Source organism: Nicotiana tabacum, chromosome 18 (genome assembly GCF_000715075.1).
Source record: "Nicotiana tabacum cultivar K326 chromosome 18, ASM71507v2, whole genome shotgun sequence".
NCBI classification, from domain to species: Eukaryota; Viridiplantae; Streptophyta; class Magnoliopsida; order Solanales; family Solanaceae; genus Nicotiana; species Nicotiana tabacum.
This window is the reverse complement of record NC_134097.1, coordinates 119,528,257-119,548,053: the sequence shown is the minus strand read 5'-3', so window position 1 is coordinate 119,548,053 and position 19,797 is coordinate 119,528,257. Positions and strand designations below refer to the sequence as shown.

The following is a 19,797-nucleotide window of genomic DNA, read 5'->3' as shown; positions in this document are numbered from 1 at the left end:
GAACAAGCTCAGATTTGTTTTAAGTTGACACCAAATGACCCCTAGGCTACCCTCACCCTTGTGTCATGTTTGGGTCTTCTCGAATCTGACCAGAAATGGTTAAATCCCAAATCGAATATTTAAGAACCCTAAAAAATTACCAAACTTTCGGATTCTGTTCAGATTAAGTAAAGATTGAGGTTCAATCGACCTTAGTCGAAGTATTTTCAGTGGAAAATACTTCGACTAAGGTCTGTTTGATTTCAAACAAAAATCCAAATCCAAGCTGAGTTCGAGTCGGATTAAAATTGAAGATTCAAAGGTATTTTTTCTATTATTTTGTGTATTCTACGTGTGTTGTTGTTTGTCTTAATAGCTTGTTAATTTTTCATGATTTTATTTGATTAATTCTGTCACTTTTGTCTCATGCCCGTCTATATGGTCAAATATGAAACTGTTTTCAATTGGTTGTGATTGTTCATAATGTAAGTAATCGACTCGATTAAGTTCGTCGATTAGTTATATTATGAATTCTCACTTATGATAATGCTAATAAAAAAACAGTCTGCTTCTATTGTTTTAGACTAATTATTGACAAATGTTGTAAATAGTCAACTGATTAATACTCGTCAATTAAATCATGTTTGTTTGTGAATTAGTGAATTCAAATGTATGTTGTATATGTTGTTTTCTGAACAGGGCATTGTCAGTATATTGACAATGCTCCTGTGTATGTTTGATCTTAGTTTAATTATAAGTTCAGTTTGCATTATTATGCTGAACCCAGTGTAATATTGTCAAGTTTGAGTTCAAGTTTACAAATGATGATTAGATGTAATTGTGATAGAATGTTTACATTCTTAGGATTCAGTCCAGAACCTAAGAGAATTGGTATTAGCTGTGTTAAATCAGGTTGATAATTAAGTTTGAACAGATTTTTAAATCTGTTTTGTAAATTCTGTTATGATTTTTACATTTAAGGAAGTAATAATAGCGATCACAGTAGGTATTTCTGGGTTAGAAACAGTAGGGTAATGTGATAATAGTAGTGGGCTGAAAGTGGAATGTAATGACTATAATTTAAGTAATAAAGGGGAACAAGGGATAATGGGGCTGCTGAAAATCATGTTAGGATCACATAAAGTATTAAAAAGTAGTTTTTAATGGAAACTTTCTAATTTTTAAAGGGATAAAGGGTCCAGCCACCATGACAAAGGTGCAATCAGCCCTGTATAAATACAGTAGCTGGACAGCTTAAAAGGGGCAGACTTGAAGAGACCTTAGAGGATTCTCAAAAAAGGGAGTTTTAAGAGAAAAAGAGAGTGTGAAATTGGGGAAGCAAACAGATTTTTAGGGGCAGTTTTCAGACAGAGAGATAGAGCTTAAGGCAGATTTTAGGAAACTGAAAGAAAACTGAAATCTGATATTATTTCTTTTCAGTAAGTCTGTTCGGATTTGTTCAATAACATTGTTCAGTTAAAAATTCTGAAATTTCCTAAAGAGTGCTGTCACTGTGCATCTGGGTTCTTTGGGTCTTATTATTGTTTAAATCTATGGGAATACTGGTATTTTGCTGATTTAGTTACTGCTGCAACTGCTGAAACTTACTTCTTCTACCTCCATTTCCAGGTACATATCCTTTTAAATTCTATGTTGGAAAGAGATTCAGTATGACGGATAAAATGAAGATTGAATTGTAATACTATCTTTATTCATATGAGTTCTTTAATTAAAAACTCAGTTTTATTTTCTGGATCAAATAAGTAGTATATGTTAATAGAATGATTGTAAATTAAATATCTTTTATTGAAGACTGTATAAGTGTTGTAACAAGGTTAATTTTTCTAAATTTTCATTAAAGTATGGTTGTGATTAAGATTGTCAAGATAGGAAACAATGGCATAAAGTGGGCCATTATTTAAATTTTATGGTGTTGTTAGTTAAGTAAAGAGTAATGTAGAAATATCAAGAAAACTACACTACTAATTCTTATTGTTAAATAAGGTTTAGATGGTCTTGATGGTATATGTTTATAAAGATAATAGATGTGTGTATAAGCGTTGGTGAAAGGTGATATGATATATCTTGTTACGATATTAAAACATTATGAATGTTTACGAAATACAGTTAGGTTGTATGTAAGGTAATTTTATTGAAGTAACTTGTATAATAACTCCTTTCCTATAAACTCGATGCCTATTTGCCTTCATAAAACAAAGTGACCAAATAATTAGGCCTATTAGATTAAAAGCGAGTATATGAGAATGAGAAGAGATGTACAAGCATAAATTGCCACACTTTACATCAATGATAATTAGAAATAGAATTTGCATTAAGTAAATAATAAAAATTCTCGAAAAATATTTCCTTCCTTTATGAATCATTTATTTTCAGTTTCATATGCAATTTATTCTTTGGCATATATATATATATGACATATTTGTTAAAAAAAATAAATCATATTTTTACTATGTTCTTTGAATTTGAATAGTTGGAATGAATATAACTTATATTCGGAAATCATAATCGACGAACAACCTTTAATAGATTGCGAATTCTTTTCAAAGAATTTATAGGCCTCTAAATAGGAGTTTCTCATGATTTTCACATAAAAGAAATACATAAATATAAACAATTTGTGGAAAATCCATAAACCATTACAAATATTTTGCGCAACTAGGGATACGTTCGCGTACCCTGATTATATTTTTAAAAGTAAAAATTCGGATTATGCGTACGCGTAATTTCGAACGAATATTTAATAAAAGGATTTTTCCAAAGGCGTTAAATCAATTTCATAAAAACCCAAGATGTACGGTTTACTATTCAAGAAAAACAAATATTCTTGATTCAACACAATTTTGAAAAATGATTGCTTAATAAATATATTATCAAAAGTTATTGTGTACACGTACGCGTGACACAAGTCCGCCATTTTTTTTAAAACACGAATATACGTACGCGTAATTCGATTCAAAGAAGGATCCTCAAACACAGTAAGTATAAGCGGTAGCAAAAATCATGTAACATCAATATATTTAATAAAAATCAAGATAATTAAGCCAATAATAAAAACAGTTAAGCGACCGTGCTAGAACCACGGAATTCGGAAATGCCTAACACCTTCTTCCGGATTAACAGAATTCCTTACTCAGGATTTCTGGTTCGCAGAATAATAAGCAGAGTCATATTCTCCTCGATTCAGGGATTGAAATTGGTGACTTGGGACGCCTTAAAATTCCCAGGTGGCGACTCTGAAATAACTAAATAAATCCCGTTTCGACTGTCCTTTAATTGGAGAAAACTCCTCACGTGCCCCGCGGGCGCGGCAAAAAGGAGGTGCGACAGATATGATATATCATTATTACTAAAACTTATTCATCACCATCCAAACCCAATCCACAAAGTCTTATGATACATCTCCATATCGAACACCAACTTCCATGGATCATGCCACTCTGACTCGCCCTCTTACCCTAACGAAAATATTCCAGGCCATAAACTCTTTCCAACCACTCAAAGCTCAAGGGCCATATGGTCCACACCCCTTCTTCTATCAAACCTACTAGCCCCAAATTGCCCATTCAGTGATATACTTCTGTAATGACGCTTCCACTAATCAACGTATCCCACCACAAATTAACAAGACCTATATATGCCTTATCTCCAAGGTTAAACATCCTTCATCCATTACTCAATAATGGCCAATTGGCCTTTTCAATACTATCTATAAAATTATTACCAAAATAATAGTTTCTAGACTCAATCTATTATAATTAAAATAATTAGCCCCCGGCAGTCGGCTTTTTTAAAAGTGTAACGACCCGACTGGTTGTTTTGAACAATTGCATCCGGTTCAGCAGTTTGAGATCAAGAGTAGCTTCACATTATGTATATCGACTTGTGTGCATGGTTGGATTCAGTTTCCGGATAAATCGAAGTCGAATTGGAAGAAGAAATCTAGTTTTGAAGCTTAAGCGGTAGGAATTTGACTGGAATTTGACTTTGGAGTAAACGGCTCCGGAATGAGTTTTGGATGATGTCAATAGCTTTGTATGAAGATTTCGGACTTAGGCGTGTGTTCGTATTTGGATTTGGAGGCCCGTAGGTTAATTTGAGGCATTTCGGTGAAAGTTGGAAAAGTTGAAAATTGGAAAATGGAGAGGTTTGACCCATAGTTGACTTTTGTGTTATCGAGGTCGGAATACGATTCCGAAAGTTGGAATAGCCCCATAATGTCATTTTGGACTTGCCTGCAAAATTTGGTGTCGTTTGGAGTTGATTTGATATGGTTCGGACGCTTGGTTGTAATTCTAGAAATTCTTGAAGTTTAAGTTTGATTTTCATGCATTTTGGCATTCGATTTATGATTTTAGAAGTTATTTTGATGATTTGAGCACGCGAGCGATTTCATGTTGTGTTTTTAGACTTGTGTGCATATTTGGTTTGGAGCCCCGAGGGCTCGGATGAGTTCCAGAATGATTTTTGCATAGTCTTGATAGCTGGTACTGGTATCATCGCATTTGCGATGTATTGGTCGCAAATGCGACAGCCGCAATTGCGAAGCAGCCATCGCATTTGCGAGGTCCGAGCTGCTGGGCAGAGTTCGCATTTGTGAGGTCCGAGCTGCTGGGCAGAGTTCACATTTGCGAAGAACTCTGTCGCAATTGCGAAAGTCCTTCATCGCATTTGCAAAGATTTTGTCGCAAATGCGACCTTAGCAGGGTAATTCTAGGCTTCGCATTTGCAAAGCTATCTCCACATTTGCGAGTTCGCATTTGCAAACCCAGTGTCGCAAATGCGGCATCTGCAACCTGCTAAAAGCTGAGTATTCCGAGTTTTTTCTCATTTTTCATAATTTTGAACCCTAACTCCGAGAGTGGGCGATTTTGAGAGGAGATTTTCATACCAAATCATTGGTAAGTGTTTTTAATCAATTTCCAACTATATTTTGTGATTATATCTTAGATTTAACATCAAATTCATGAGAATCTAAAGGAAAATTTAGGAAAAATTGGGAAATCTTTCAAAATGTAAATGATGATTTGAATGACCAAATGGTATCATAATTTGATAATTTTGGTATGGGTGAACTCGTATCGGAATGAGTATTCGGTTTTTGTAAATTTTGTTGGATTCCGAGGTGCGGGGCCGGGTAGTTGACTTTTATTGACTTTTTGCAAATCGTATAAGAATCATAATTTTGTTAATTGGAATTGTTTTCTCTTTCATTGTTTGATGTATTCAAGTTGTTTTTGGCTAGATTGAGCCGAGCATTAATGAATTGGTAAAGAAAAAGCTAATTTGAGTATTGAATTGGCCAGATTGAGGTGAATATCTTGCCTAACCTTGTGTGGGGGACTCCTCCTTAGGATTTGAGTCTTCTATGCTAATTGTAGTCCGTGCATGCGAAGTGACGAGTGTGTGCTCGGACTTATTTGGGGAAAATTTACTTTTAGGATTCTTAGGTCCTTATGTTCATTAAGTGGGGAGTTTTTCTGATATGATTGGGTTTCCTAATTGCTTGTTTCACTTCCATATGCTCCATATGATGTTGTTAGCTTTCCTCTCACTCTTACTTGCTACTTGACCCTTATTTGCCTTAATTGAAGTGATTGCCTTCCTTATTGTTTTGATACTTCTTGATTGTGAATTCCTCTATGACTTCGTGCAAATTTGTTACATGTCCAATTGTTGTGATTACCGGTGTAATTATTACATGCTTATTATGTCTTGTTGTTTTGTTAAGGTTATTGTGCTTCTTGGTTTTTCCGTGATCCTTATTACGTATTATTCATGCTTAAATTGACAATTATTCATGTTGAACAAGACTTATGACATTCTCTTGGTAATTGACCATTGTTGAGTATTGACTCAAGTTGAGATCTATATTGCGAAGCCAGCTGTTGAAATAAGATTGGTTATTGTTGATTCCCTTGCTGAGAGATTATTGTTTCTATTGTTGATTCCCTTGTCGGGATGTTATTGTTTCTACTGTTGATTCCCTTGCTGGGATATTATTAATTTCTATTGTTGATTCCCTTGCCAGGATTCTATTGATTTCTATTGTTGATTCCCTTACCGGGATGTCATTGTTTCTGTTGTTTGGGTGAGGAAGAGTGTAAAGCACAAAGGGTGATGTCGTGCATGATATTGTGAGGAAGAGTGTAAAGCACGAAAGGTGATGTCGTGCCATATTATTGAGAGTAAAAGCACGAAGGGTGATGTCGTGCCATGATTATGAGAGAGTTAAAGCACGAAGTATGATGTCGTGCACATTTTTGTTTATGCATATAGTGAGGAAGAGTGATAAAGCACAAAGGGTGATGTCGTTCACTTTCTGTTTGTTGTGTTTATTTGTGGTTATCAATTCAAGTGTTTTAATTGTTTAGATTCATTTACTGTTGTGATCCTTTGTGATGGAACCACATAGTGTTTTTCGATACTTTGCCCTATTTATATACATATTTCAATACTTCAAGTTTCAATAATTGTTCATTTGTAATTCAATTAGTTACTCAATTAAATTTTCTTAAACCGTCTGAGGTTGTATTTTACTTAAAAAAATATTTCTACTAAGTTAATTTATTAAATCCCATGGTAAATATAATAATTCATTCGATGTTGTATTTTAATTGAAAATGGTACTTTCTTTATTCAAATGATTTCTAAAAATAACTTCATCTTTTCTTGTTGAGTTCTTAATTGGCTTAGAAGTTGTACTCTACTTTATGTTGTACTCAGTATATTGGTTATGGACCCTATGTACTGAGTAACATGAGAACGTTGTTGTGCAAAGAGAGATAGAAATATGTGGGTACAAGATGCCGGGTGTGCTAAAGGTTTGGTAATTGAGATTATGATATGAGACATCGAGTTTGAGATGATTGGAATTGTGTATTAGAAATGATATGATATATTGAGCTAACATCGCCTTTCGTGTACATTTTTTTACTTGTCTGTGTTCCAGCTATGTTGGTGTTAATTTACTTGGTTATCTTTCGTTTCTATCCGAGTCCCCTTTTATTATTTCGACAATTTGTAGTTTGATTTATCCCTGTTGTTGATATTACCTTGTTACCTTTATCTTGATATTTGTTATCATATCATGTTTAATCTATTTGACCAGTAGGTTTCTTGACTGTTCCTCGTCACTACCCCACCGAGGTTAGTCTTGATACTTACTGGGCACCGTTGTGGTGTGTTCATACTACACTTTTGTACATTTTTGTGTACAGATTCAGGTATTTGATCGGTAGTAGTTGTGCGGGTCGTTGCGGTGGAGACTCAAGGTAAACCTGCTGCAGCGTTTACAGGTCTCGGAGTCACCTTCATTTGTACTTATTTTCATTTGTTTCTTTTGTTTCGGAACAATGATGTATTTATTTTGTATAACTACTCTTAGAAAGGCTTATGACTTGTACCACCAGTTTAGGAAATTGAAATTTGTTAAGAGTTATTTAAATTAAAGTTAGTAAATATAAATGTTATCTCAGTTAATGTTAGACTTACCTAGTTTAGAGACTAGGTGCCATCACGACTCCTTCGGAGGGATTTTTGGGTCATGACAAAAAGGAAGACGAGCTTCGGATAATGCCATAATAGTCCAAGAAATCCTTATTTCTTTTCATAAAAAGAAAGGTAAGTATGCTAATTTCTTACTCAAACTCGATCTAGAAAAAGCCTTCGATAAAATGGACTGGAGTTTCATTAAAGAAATTTCGCACTTCTTTAATTTTCCAAGCCAATTCATAAACCAATTTATGTCATGCATCAGCACCACTTTCATCTCTATCCTTCTAGATGGTCATCCAAGACCATACTTCTCACCCACACCACAAGGGGCATTCGCCAAAGTGACCCCTTATCTCCCTACATTTTCATATTATGCATGGAACATTTATCACGACAAATTCATTATTTAGTTGACTATCAAAAATGGAAGGCCATAAAGATCTCAAGAAATGGCCCAAAAATTTCTCACCTATTGTTTGTCGATGATATCACATTAACTTCCAGGTTAACCACTACGAGTGTCCACTCCATTATAGATACTCTTAATCAATTCACACAAAAATCAGGACAAAGCATTAATTTTATTAAGTCAACAATTTATTTCTCTAGAAATGTAACTCAAATAGATAAATCTTTTGTCCTAACCTCCTTCAATATGCAAGAAGGAGTCCAGTTTGGAAAATATCTGGGCTTTCCCTTATTAGTACAAAGCCCCATCAAATCCGACTTTTAGTTCATCTTGGATAACTTTAAAACAAAATTGGCGGGGTGAAAAGTCAATATGCTTACAATAGCAAGGCGAACTACCCTAATTAAATCTATGCTGAATACACTCCTTAATCATGTAATGCAAGTCATTAAACTCCCGCAACAGGTCATATCTAAAATGAACCGTTATCAACGTAATTTCCTTTAGGGTACTACTCAACACAAAAAGAAAATTCACCTTATCAAATGATCACTCGTTCAACAATCAAAATGTCAAGGAGGCCTATACATTCAAAATTTGAACACCAAGAATAATGCCCTACTAGGAAACTTAGCATGGTGACTTTTAAAATCCCCTGGCTCATTATAGGCCTCCCTACTACTAACTAGATACTCTACTCACCAAAGCCAAACCTCCAACATCTGAAAAGCTATCCAATTAGGCTGGAAGTTTTGCCAAAAAGGAGTTGTCTGACATATCGCTACAGGCCAGCATATTAACTTCTGGAATGAACCTTGGATAGGACCAAATATCACACATAGAAAAGTCATAGAATGGCCATTACACAAACATGAAGAAGATTCCAAGGTCAATCAACACATTACAAATAATATGATTAATACTATTAATTTGTTTTTTGACCTACCTATCCAAACCCTCTCATTAATCCGTAAAATTCATGTTCCAACACTTGCTAACTTCCATTCCTTTGATCAAATAATTTGGGGCCTTACATCCTCTGGACATTTCTTAGTAAAATCTTTGTAAAATAAATTAACTGGCACTCATAACCAATACTCCTACCTTGACTTTGGAAATTAAACCTACCTCCAAAAATCATCCTTTTCCTGTGGTTAATTTCCCACCAACGGTTGCCCACCGCCACTCATCTTTATAAGATACATATCACAACTTCAAACATCTGTTCCATTTGCTTACACGGTGAGGAAATAATTAATCACCTCATATTCCAATGCCCAAATGCTCTCCGCATATGGACTCAACTAGGCCTCACAAACGACCTACACTGTATGGATATTCCAAGCACACAACATATTCAAATCATCCACACATTACTTCACACCACTAATAATCTGTTGTTAAACCTACCTTCATGATTATTAAGTCCATATACAACATGGAATATATGGAACCTACGTAATTGGTTCATTTTCCAACATCAAACGCCCATCCCAAAAATTCAGCAATTAATTTCACAAACAGCTGAATATAACTTTATTATTCAGAAGCAATCACAAAAACCAACAATCACACCCATGTATGTCAAATGGTACCCTCCTACACATGGTACTATTAAATTAAACACTGACGGATCCTCTAAAGGCCAACAACCCAGAAATAGCATAGGTGGAGTTTTCCGAAATAATATAGGACATTGGTTACTTGGATTCATGGGCACAAGACCCACAGGAAACTCTGCATATATGGAACTATGTGCCTTATTATAGGGATTACAATTAGCACGACATCATCACTTCATCCCATTAGAAATCAACGTGGATTCTACAGAGGTAATCTCGATGCTAAACCATCACAATTTACATTACTCATCAATACTAATGGAATGTAGGTACTTGCTTCGACAATTGGGTAACCCAACCATCAAGCACACATACAGGGAGAAGAATCGCGTTGCAGATAAACTTGCACAATATGGAGCCACACAATCCTCACTGGAGCAGACTCTCATCCTACAACAACCACCCACCTTTTTGAATCAGCAACTTCTGGACGACCAAAGGGTAGCGCTTACGCAAGAAACGTAACAATGCCTACATCAACAAACAACATATCCTTTTGTATGCATGAACATGACAGTGGCGATAATATTGTAGCTCATCTAGGGATCATTATAGTGGTCCAAATATTACTTCTTTTTGTAACAATATGCAAAGCGTACACTTTGCTCCTTGTATTGGCTCTTACTTTTAATTTAATACTCCATCTGTTCCAATTTATGTGAACCTATTTCCTTTTTGGTCAGTTCCAAAAAGAATGACTATTTTCTAAATTTGGTAACAATTTAGCTTAAACTTACAATTCTACCCTTAATGAGAAGCTTTTATAACCACACAAATATTCTGGTTCCCTTTTTGAGTTGTTTAGGACCACAAATTCTAAAAGTCTTTATTTTTTCTTAAACTCAGTGTCCAGTCAAACAAGTTCACATAAATTGGAACGGAGGGAGCAGTGGCGAAGCCAGAAATGTTTCCAAGAGTGTTCAAACTTGAAAGAACTAAAAAGAAATTCCCGACAAATGGTGTTCAATATATATTTTATACATCTAAAATCAGTATTTTACTTGTATATACAATGTAATTTTTCGTAATATTTTGGTGTAAAAGGTGGCTTCGCTCCGGAGGGATGTTGACCAAAAAAAAATCAAATACATATAAAATATACTTTTTGCAAGTGATCGACTCCGACTACGTGGTGATTTGCCAATAACAGGAGTTCGATTCGCTTCTTTTGATCGACTCAAACTAATGCTGTATTTTGTCCCGGGCCCGGGCCTTAGTGGGCCTAACGGGCCGGGCCTCGCGGTCCCGGGCTTCGTGGTCCCGGGCTCTGGCGGTCCCGGGCTTCGTGAGCCTAATGGGTGGAACAGGCCCATGACGGGCCTAAGCCCACATGGTCCTGTGCTTAACGGGCCGGGCTCGTGGGCTTCGCGGGCCTAGCGGTTTTTTTTTTTTTAGACAATTTCTTGTAGTATCATGGCTATATTAGAAGTAGGAGTTGGAATAGTTGGCCTAGCATGCTCTAAGGCAAGTTGATAAGCATTATAAACTGTTTGAGCGTTAATCTTAATTGAAGCTTTTGCATCTGCAAGTGTCGCAATTTCCTCATTTGAAAGATCTAAAGCCTTATAAATATTTGAATACCAAAAATGAGGACCTCCCAATTTCATTGTAGGATTTAGCATTGCAGCAAGACCATAAATAGGAGGGATAGGAAAAAAATATTTTTTAAACTTTTGTTTCATTTCATTTATAGCAAGTTCATAAATATCCCCACCCTCACTAAATTCAACAAACAAATCAGATAGTGCTGCAATATAAACTAAACAGTTTGAAATAGTAGGATAATATTGCCCAGAAAATGCATTTGTTGCAATTTGAAAATGTTCTAAAAAATCTAAAAGAATTTTAACATTAGTCCAATCTTGAGTGGTAAGCATTTCATCATCATCTTCACCACCTACCCGAGAATTAAACGTTGCATTAATTGGGTTTCTATATTCATATGCTACTACTAAACTTTCGTACATACAATTCCATCTAGTCGGGCAAGGTTTAGGAACCTTTCTTTCTCTAAGGCCATATTCATCACATTTTTTAAAATACTCTCTAAGTCTACTTCTACGGTTTGAATAAAAAAGTCAATTAAGAGCCATTCTAACCTTTTCAATTTCTATGTTTAATATTCGCATACCATCACCGACAATTAAATGATAAATATGACAAATACATCTAACATGGAAAATATTAGTAAATGCAGGATTTAGTGTTGTTGTAAGCATGCCTATAGCACTGGTGTTACTAGAAGCATTATCCATTGAAATTGCCATTATTTTATCGCTAAAGCAAAAATATCTACAAATATCTGCAACAGTGTTAGCTATAAATTTACCTGTGTGACGCGAATTAATTATTCTATATGCAATTATGCGTTTTTGCATTATCCATTCCTCATCTATCCAATGACTTGTAACAGTTAGGTAATCACAATCATTACCACTTCTACCAATATCAGTAGTAATAGAAATCCGATTAGGTATATGAGTAAATAAATAACGCAAATATTGTTCATATTCATGTTTGAATTTATAAATATCACTCTTAACTGTTGCGCGAGGCCAACCTTTATAAGTAGGATTAAACACTCTTCTAATATAATGAACCCAATTAGGATTAGAAGCAAAAGTATAAGGTAAGCACATAACAGTAATCATCTTTGCTAATTCTTCACGATCTCTATTTGGATCGTAATATAAAATACCTCCAGTGACAGTGTTAATTCCTGGTTGAACTAGATTTGAACCTGTACTAGGGTTAATCGCAGAATCTACACTTGTCCCCTCTAGATGCGCTTTCATTTGAAAAAATCTAGCCTTATCTCTAGGGTGTGTTTTTATGTGCCTAGTCAAACTACCTGTGCCGCTACGGTCTCCTACATATTTATGCGACATTAATTTCCCACAAGTTTTACACTTAGCCTTATTTTTTCTCTTACTTGAGTAAAACAATTCCAAACTAATGATGTTTCTAAGCGTTTAGCAGGTTCTCTATTAAAAGTAGGAGTTTCTACAGGTGGGTCGACCGGTGCATCACTTGGGTTATTAAGAGGACTAGTAGGTGTATCATCTAAATCCGGTGCTTGAGTTTCATCATCATCCTCATTTTCCTCATTATTTTCTAAGATGGTTTCATTAGGATAAAGAGCATTCATAATTTCATCATCTAATCTATCACCTGGTGCAACATTATGATAAAATTCACTATCGGTAAATTGAAAACAAGGGTGATCACTATCAAGAATTACGGAAGGAGGAGGACGTCTAGGTTGGCGACTACTTTCAACTTGCTTATCTTTTCTAGGTCGGGGAGCCGGGGGAAGGGTAGTTGGTTGGCCACTACTTTCACCGGTTTTATCTTTTCCTTTACCAAACATTTTTTTCAAAGTAAATGCCATATTAATTATAATTATGCAAACTAAACCACACAAAAATATATTCTAAAAACGTAAGAGTTGAAACGAGTTTACCGGATTGCCGAACAACTTCTTGAAAATTGAAAATCGTTGAACACTTGAAAACTTCAATTCAACAACTTCACAATTTTTCACGAAATTTCAACAATAAATTAAGTAATTGTAGTAGAGATATTGAGAGATATTGATGAATTGGTGAATAAAAATGAAAGAATGAGGGGGTATTTATAGTTGAGAAATGGGGAAAAGTGTAATTATATAAAGTTTGGGGGCCAAATGGCCATTTTTTTAACTTAAAAAACGGTCATATTTTCAGCCCAAACGGCTAGATTTTAAATATGGCCGTTGGAGATTTTTTTTTTTTTTTTTTTGAAAAATAGCCGTTGGGCCCGCCAGGACCGGCCCAGGCCCGCCTGCCGGTCCCGGGCTAAACGGTCCCGGGCTCGTGGGCTCACCCATGGAGACCAGCCCGTGACGGGCTCAGGAGGCCCACCAAGACCGGCCCACCCAAGACCGGCCCACCAGGCCCGTTAGAACTACGGGCCCGGTCCGGTCCGATTCAGGCCCGGCCCACCGAGCAGCATTAACCCAAACATTGACCGTGTCAAGTTGTCAATACAGCGACACACGCAATACTCTATCCGCTGTTCAAATCCACAACTACAACAATAAAAACCCATTTTTTTCAATTTAAACCACCATTATTCTGACGTTACCCAGAGAAAATCCATTTCACGATCAACACAACAATGTCATCCTACGGCAACAGAGCAACTTATTCTCCTTCAGCACCACCTCTCTCCGACCCAAACGAGCCCCCAGTAGCCCATCCCTATCATCCTCCTCCTTCTTCTTCTTCGGGAAATTACTCAAATTACCCAAATTACCCTCAGTCTCAGCAGCCACAGCCACAGCCACAGAGTAGTGGTTATGGATATGGGCCTACTTCTTCTTCTTCTTATGGGTATAATTACCAGCAGCCTACTCCAAATTATGCTGCTTTTTTTCCACCAGGGACTGACCCACAAGTTATTCAGAGCTTCCAGATGGTGGACAGGGACCAAAGTGGGTTTGTTGAAGAGAAGGAGTTACAAGAGGCTCTTTCTTCGGGTTACCAAAGGTTTAGGCTTAGGACTATTCGTTTGCTCATCTTTCTCTTCAAAAATCCCTCTGACCAGTTCCCACGCATTGGTAAGCTTCTTCTTTTTTTTCCCCTTCTTGGGTTTCTTATTTGGTCATTTTTTACAAATAAGTTTCCCTTTTTGCCATGCTTTTAGTTGTCGGGTTCTTTATCCCAAGTATGCTTTTGGATTACCCCTCCTTTCCAATTTCTTCCCTATAGTTTGATTCAACACTAAGTTTAAGACAAAATGAGTACTTTTAAAACTTGTGGTCTTAAACATGTCATAACATTTGTATAATTACAAGACTTTTGGGATGTGTGGTCTTACATGCCATAACATTAGTGTAGCTACAAAAGCTTCTCATTGACTTTCAAATGAGAATTTTAAAGTTAGATGTTTCCGGATATAGAAATTGTATCAATCTTTTGGAACGTATGCATAGGGAAATAGTGCCAACAAATTGGAGCAGAGGGAGATGTTTTTCTTTTAAAGAACTTTTGCACATTAATTTTCCCAAAAAACAATCAGTTAGCTAAAGAGGTGGTTGGAGGATTTTCTTTCTGAGAAAAGCTCTTTTTCTACCCACTAAGCAGTCCGAAATCTTTAAAAAAAAATACAGCTGCGCAAACATATATCTTTTTTGAAAATATGCAAAAAGTTTCTCAAAAAGTTGTCCAAACGGCTTGGCAAGAGTTAGTTCAATTTTTACTCATTTTTTTTTTTTTTTTGAATTTAGGTCTTCGCTTTTTGCTATTAGTCTAATCACTTCGTAGTTCGTATATAACTTTTCCTTTCTATCAATGTAGTTCAAATTTACAATGGTGATTTTGTTGTTCTGATCAGAAATAATGAGTACAATATATCGCTTGTATTTTTCTTTGCTTCTAAAAAAAATTGTGGGTGTTAGCTATATGACATTGCTGTCTAATTTTGTTGCTCCAAATATTGTTTTTGCTATATCTTATTTAATTGAGCTTTGCCATGTATTGTTGAACAGGACCAAAGGAATTTGCTGCACTATGGAGTTGTCTTGGTCAATGGAGGGTACACAGTTCAATTGCTTTCTACTTTAGGTTTTTATTAAGTATTAACAGTCAAGAAATTAGAGTATCAAAACCTCTATCAGGAAGACAAAAAAGATATCAGAAATGGAGGTTGACATGAGTAGTAGCAGGCTGTAGAGGATGGAGGGGTGGGAGGGGATTGAGGAAGGAGGGAGGGGGGGGGGGGAAGAGAGAGAATGACACTAAATAAATTATATGCAGCCCAATAAGTCCTTGTCCTGGGGTAATTTTCTAGGTTTTCGACACCTATGGAACATTAGAGAGAGAAGCTACTGCAGTATAGAAAGTGGTTTGTAAACATTTTGTACAATTTGGAGAGAGAAATTATAGATGTTCTGAGAACAGACATTCATCTTTATCATGCGTAAAAATTAAAGCTTTACAGTTCTCGTTCTTATAGTGTAACTTGAAAGATGCTCATAGTGTGGATATTTTTGTGGACTTACTATGGATGAGTTTAGGAATTCTTTTTTGCCTCCAAAAGAATTATGGAGGAGAATATTAACAATTAAAAAAATTATGGAGCGCAGTATTGAGGATAACATAGTGGCTGATATACCATTGTGCCTCACTCTCACCTTACCACTGCCTTCCGTTTTTGTTTCCAAAATCATCTTTACCACTTTGCAAATTATAATTACTGCCTCTGACATTGATCCTCTTGTTTGTAGGCAATATTTGAGAGATTTGATAGAGATCGAAGTGGGAAGATTGATGCGACAGAACTAAGGGATGCTCTCTACAGTCTTGGATACATGGTGCCACCTTCTGTTCTTGAAGTTTTGATCTCCAGATATACTGACGGATGCAGTCGGAGGCCTGAACTATGTTTTGATAGCTTTGTCGAGTAAGCCTCATTCTGCAATAAACCTTTTCATCGAATAGATAGGTTCTTAAGTTGGCTATGTTCTGAACTTTATGTTTTAATGATGCAGATGTGGGATGATTGTGAAGGTAAAATAACTGATCTCTTTCTATAAATACTTTGCTACTTGATATCTCAATTTCTGTAATACATCTGCCTGGCTTTTATATATTTCTTTCCTCATTTTAGTCACTGGTCTGACATTACCCTCATTAGCTAGGGGGTGCTAGAACATCAGAATCTTAAGCTACTGTTTTTTTTTGATAAAGATGAATCTTAAGCTACTATATGAGTTGCATACACTAAAATTGCTACACCCCTATGTGTACTGTTCTTTGAAATTGCCCCTTTACAGAAAGTGATACCAACTTCCCCCTATTAGAGTTTCCTCGAGAAACACAAATTTACTTCAGGCGTGTAAACAACATATAAGGAAGTATAATGTATCCCAAGACGTCTAGAACATATGTGAAAAGGTTATGAGTACACACATGTAACTTGAACTATACTTTGTTAAGAACCGCAATAAACACATGATGCAATCATCAAATATAGTATCAATCAAGCTACTCAATTTGTTAGCCGAAACTTAAAATACGCCAATACAAGCATCAAGTTGTCCTTGCATGTGCAGGTTGGAAAGCATATAAATAAAACGTACTTAAAATATGAGATCTAATAATTCTGTCCAAAAACATACATACTTTCTGAGAAATCATGCTAGTAATGATAAATCAATTAAAGATAGGTTTCTCCTCATCTCTAAGCTCGAATAGTTACTGGTATTTACTACAACTAGTCAATCCAATCACTTCCTTGCGTTATCGAGTGAAAAGCATGAGGAATTAACATGTTCCCATCATTGGGGTTGATAATCATGTTTAACCCTTGCTAATAATTTTAACCTTAATTTACTGAATTGAAGAATCCCCGTTGCTTAATTTCCTAATAAAAGAAATCAAATTTTAGGAGTTCAATCCTTACTGACTTGAAAATCCTTGATCAACATTGGGTCAACTGAAATTCTACTCTCCAATATTCCCTTGGCTGCTTACGTTTGACAGGGATATAATGTGATTTCTAATTAAGCTTTTATAGCTACACGGTTAAAATATGAGAAAGTTGTATATCCTGGGCTACATCCATCTTCAGCTTCTCAGAAGAACCTTTGAGGATTGGATTCTGCCTTTTTTGCATGTCAAGTTACTCCTTGTCCACGAAGTGGTAGCCCTTATCTGCCTCTCAGATAAATCTTTGTAACTGTCTTGTGTTAGCTAGCCTTTTCTAAAAGCATTAGTTACCTAGAACTCTTTTCATTTCAAGTAGAGAAAGGTGAAAAATAAATTCTAGGAGGGTGATCGCTGAATAAAAAAGCGTGTAACGTCTATATAATATGTAAATAATAGCATGTATATCAACTAGCATAGAAGAGGATTCTGCACTATGGTATTTCACTAGGAGGGTGGTTAATGGAACTTCTAAAAATAGTTTGGAGTTGTATGTTGTCCATCTAAGAGGCAAGTTGATGAAGCTCTGGTATTGAATTTTGTCCAATCATGCTTAGTCCACCCCTAGATCTTCTCTTCTGTTAAGTAACCCTCATCAGTTATGTAAAGCTTCTCAATATGCTTTCAGACCTTTCCACCTGGAAGGAACCTATGAATGAGAATTCACTAGTATAACCTTACCTTCTGCCATGGCTACCAATCCTTAACAACTAACACGATACTGTTACTGTTTAGGATCCGCTATGAAGTTGAAAATTCAGTTTATCAATTTAAATACTTCTCAAGATTTTCACCTTGTTCCTTTGTCCACACACCATCAGCTTAGCTTCTCCATTTTGCATTCATTAGTCTTAGTACCGAAACTTCTCAAATCCACTTTGGAAAACTGAAGCATGGTGAATTCGTGTTTTGGGAAAGGAGGAAAAGGAAAAGAAAAAGAAGAAAAAGAAGAAAAAGCAGAACAAAACAAAAGAGAAGCAACAGAAAAAAGAGGAATCTATGAGGACATTCAAGAAATGGTTCTCCTTTTATTTTAGCTACCTCACAAACCAAATTTGACAACAAATCTGTGGACAAGTTAGATTACCTTGCATTTTCTGTGGACAAGTTATCAGATGTGAAGCTTGATCCTCGATGCAGGCCAGCATAAGTGAACGGTAATGGTAGAAAGTGTTATAGATAGGAACAAAAAGGTGTAGCATGTCATGGCTTATTAGAAGTAAATTAATGGCTATAGGGCTAGTAGTGGTGGTCTTGTAGGTCAGTATGATTAGGTTCGCTGATAGTGAGCGATGACGATTGAGATGTTGGGTTATCAAGAAACTAGCACTATAGTTTGCTGAACAGTGAGTAATGAGCAGATGATTGCTGAGAGGAAGGAGTTGGTTAATATAGGCTATGCAAAGAAATAGTTTGGTGGTTAATAGGCCAAAGAAGTTGATGTTTTAATAAGTATCCTAAGGTGATTGTAACATTGGAGGCAATGCATTGCCATTACACTTGGTCCTTAAGGCAGGCCCCAAACTCTAGGGTCGGGATTCTTTGTTATTTGTCTGACAATAAAAATAATGGTGGATAGTGCAATGGAGTAGGAACAATAGGATGTAGCATGGAACTGTGTCTAAGAAGTAAATCAATTGTCTTATCAGAACAATAGGAACAATGTATTGTGCATTATTTGGATACAGTAGGAACAGCGTATTGTGCATTATTTGAGAAAATATGTAATAATCTTTATTAATCTTCCAGATTTTCTTTTGAATTTTATGTTATATTATTGATTTTTATCCTTTATTTTGTGTAGATTCTTTTTTGTTTCAAAAATTAAAATAAATCGATCTCGAAAGGCTAATTCCTTGCCCAAGAAGAGTGAAACTTCTCCCTTTCTCCTTTTGCCCTTAAAACATTGATGTGAATTATGTACTTCCTCAGATCATAGACATTTGACAGGTTTATGAAGGACAAATGCACATTTCTCAAGTCAGTCAGAGTATGTCTGCCTGTTGATCATAGGGATCTCTTGGGAATAGGTTGTGCATTGAGAACTTCTCTGTGTTTCCGAATATAAGTTAAAATGGTTATATATCAGAAACATAGAAGATCATCCAGATGCTAATAGATATAGTGTGCGTTATCTGATATATTGCCTTAAAAAGTGAAATGAATTGAGGTGGAATTCAACTTCAATATAATATTTGCACACATCACATGGAATTCTTTTTAAATTTGTCAACAGTAAGTATTTTGCCTTGATGTTACTGTCTCTGAATCCTTCTGTTTTTGCATTTTCAGGGCTTGACTGAAAAGTTCAAGGAGAAAGACACACGTTATACCGGCTCGGCAAAACTGACCTATGATGAGTTCATGTCCATGATCCTACCTTTTATTGTGTCATACTAGGATGTTAGAGATTCAGTTTTTATTTTATTTTATTTATTATTTGACACGTTTTCCGGTTTTGGAGGGAATGTCTAAAGTTGGCATTGTATATGTACAATCGTCTGTACAAGTTTTTTCATGTCTATTCTTCCTCAATTACATTTTGATCATCTCTTTATTCTTCGACTGGTATATTAGAAGATGTGTTGTTCAAGTATGGTTGTGTATAGTTTCTAGTATATGTAGCGCGATAAATTGTTAGGCTATTATCCCTTCTATTATTTTGGGATTTCGGGAATCAAAAGAACTTAATCTCCTCGTTTGCAAAAATATGGTTCAGTTGGTATTCTAGTGCAGGCTGCAGCTGCCTCGAGAGGAATTGAAGAGAATAACGAAATTTTGTATGTATTACTGCAAGACTTGT

The 19,797-nt window shown here is 35.8% G+C and overlaps 1 protein-coding gene across 2 annotated transcripts; it reads left to right on the top strand.

Moving 5' to 3' along the window:
* The first annotated feature begins 13,597 nt into the window (after positions 1 to 13,597).
* On the top strand, positions 13,598 to 19,543 carry LOC107809992 (putative calcium-binding protein CML48). Of its 2 annotated transcripts, XM_075237197.1 has the most exons (6): positions 13,598 to 14,125; positions 15,056 to 15,102; positions 15,794 to 15,969; positions 16,058 to 16,076; positions 18,945 to 19,024; positions 19,287 to 19,419. In XM_075237197.1, exons 1-5 carry the CDS (start codon positions 13,684 to 13,686, stop codon positions 18,999 to 19,001), a joined length of 741 nt encoding a protein of 246 aa, XP_075093298.1. In that variant the 5' UTR covers positions 13,598 to 13,683; the 3' UTR covers positions 19,002 to 19,024; positions 19,287 to 19,419. The 2 variants fall into 2 exon arrangements, with proteins under 2 accessions (XP_075093298.1, XP_016490198.1); XM_016634712.2 differs by lacking the exon at positions 18,945 to 19,024 and having other exon boundaries at positions 13,603 to 14,125; positions 19,287 to 19,543.
* Positions 19,544 to 19,797: the final 254 nt, after the last annotated feature.

Bases quoted from the DNA above. Each gene is read 5' to 3' on its own strand.
- LOC107809992 (XM_016634712.2), top strand. From the start codon at position 13,684: ATGTCATCCTACGGCAACAGAGCAACTTATTCTCCTTCAGCACCACCT. The intron at 14,126-15,055 runs GTAAGCTTCTTC...ATTGTTGAACAG, and splicing joins TGACCAGTTCCCACGCATTG to GACCAAAGGAATTTGCTGCA. The intron at 15,103-15,793 runs GTACACAGTTCA...TCTTGTTTGTAG, and splicing joins GTTGTCTTGGTCAATGGAGG to GCAATATTTGAGAGATTTGA.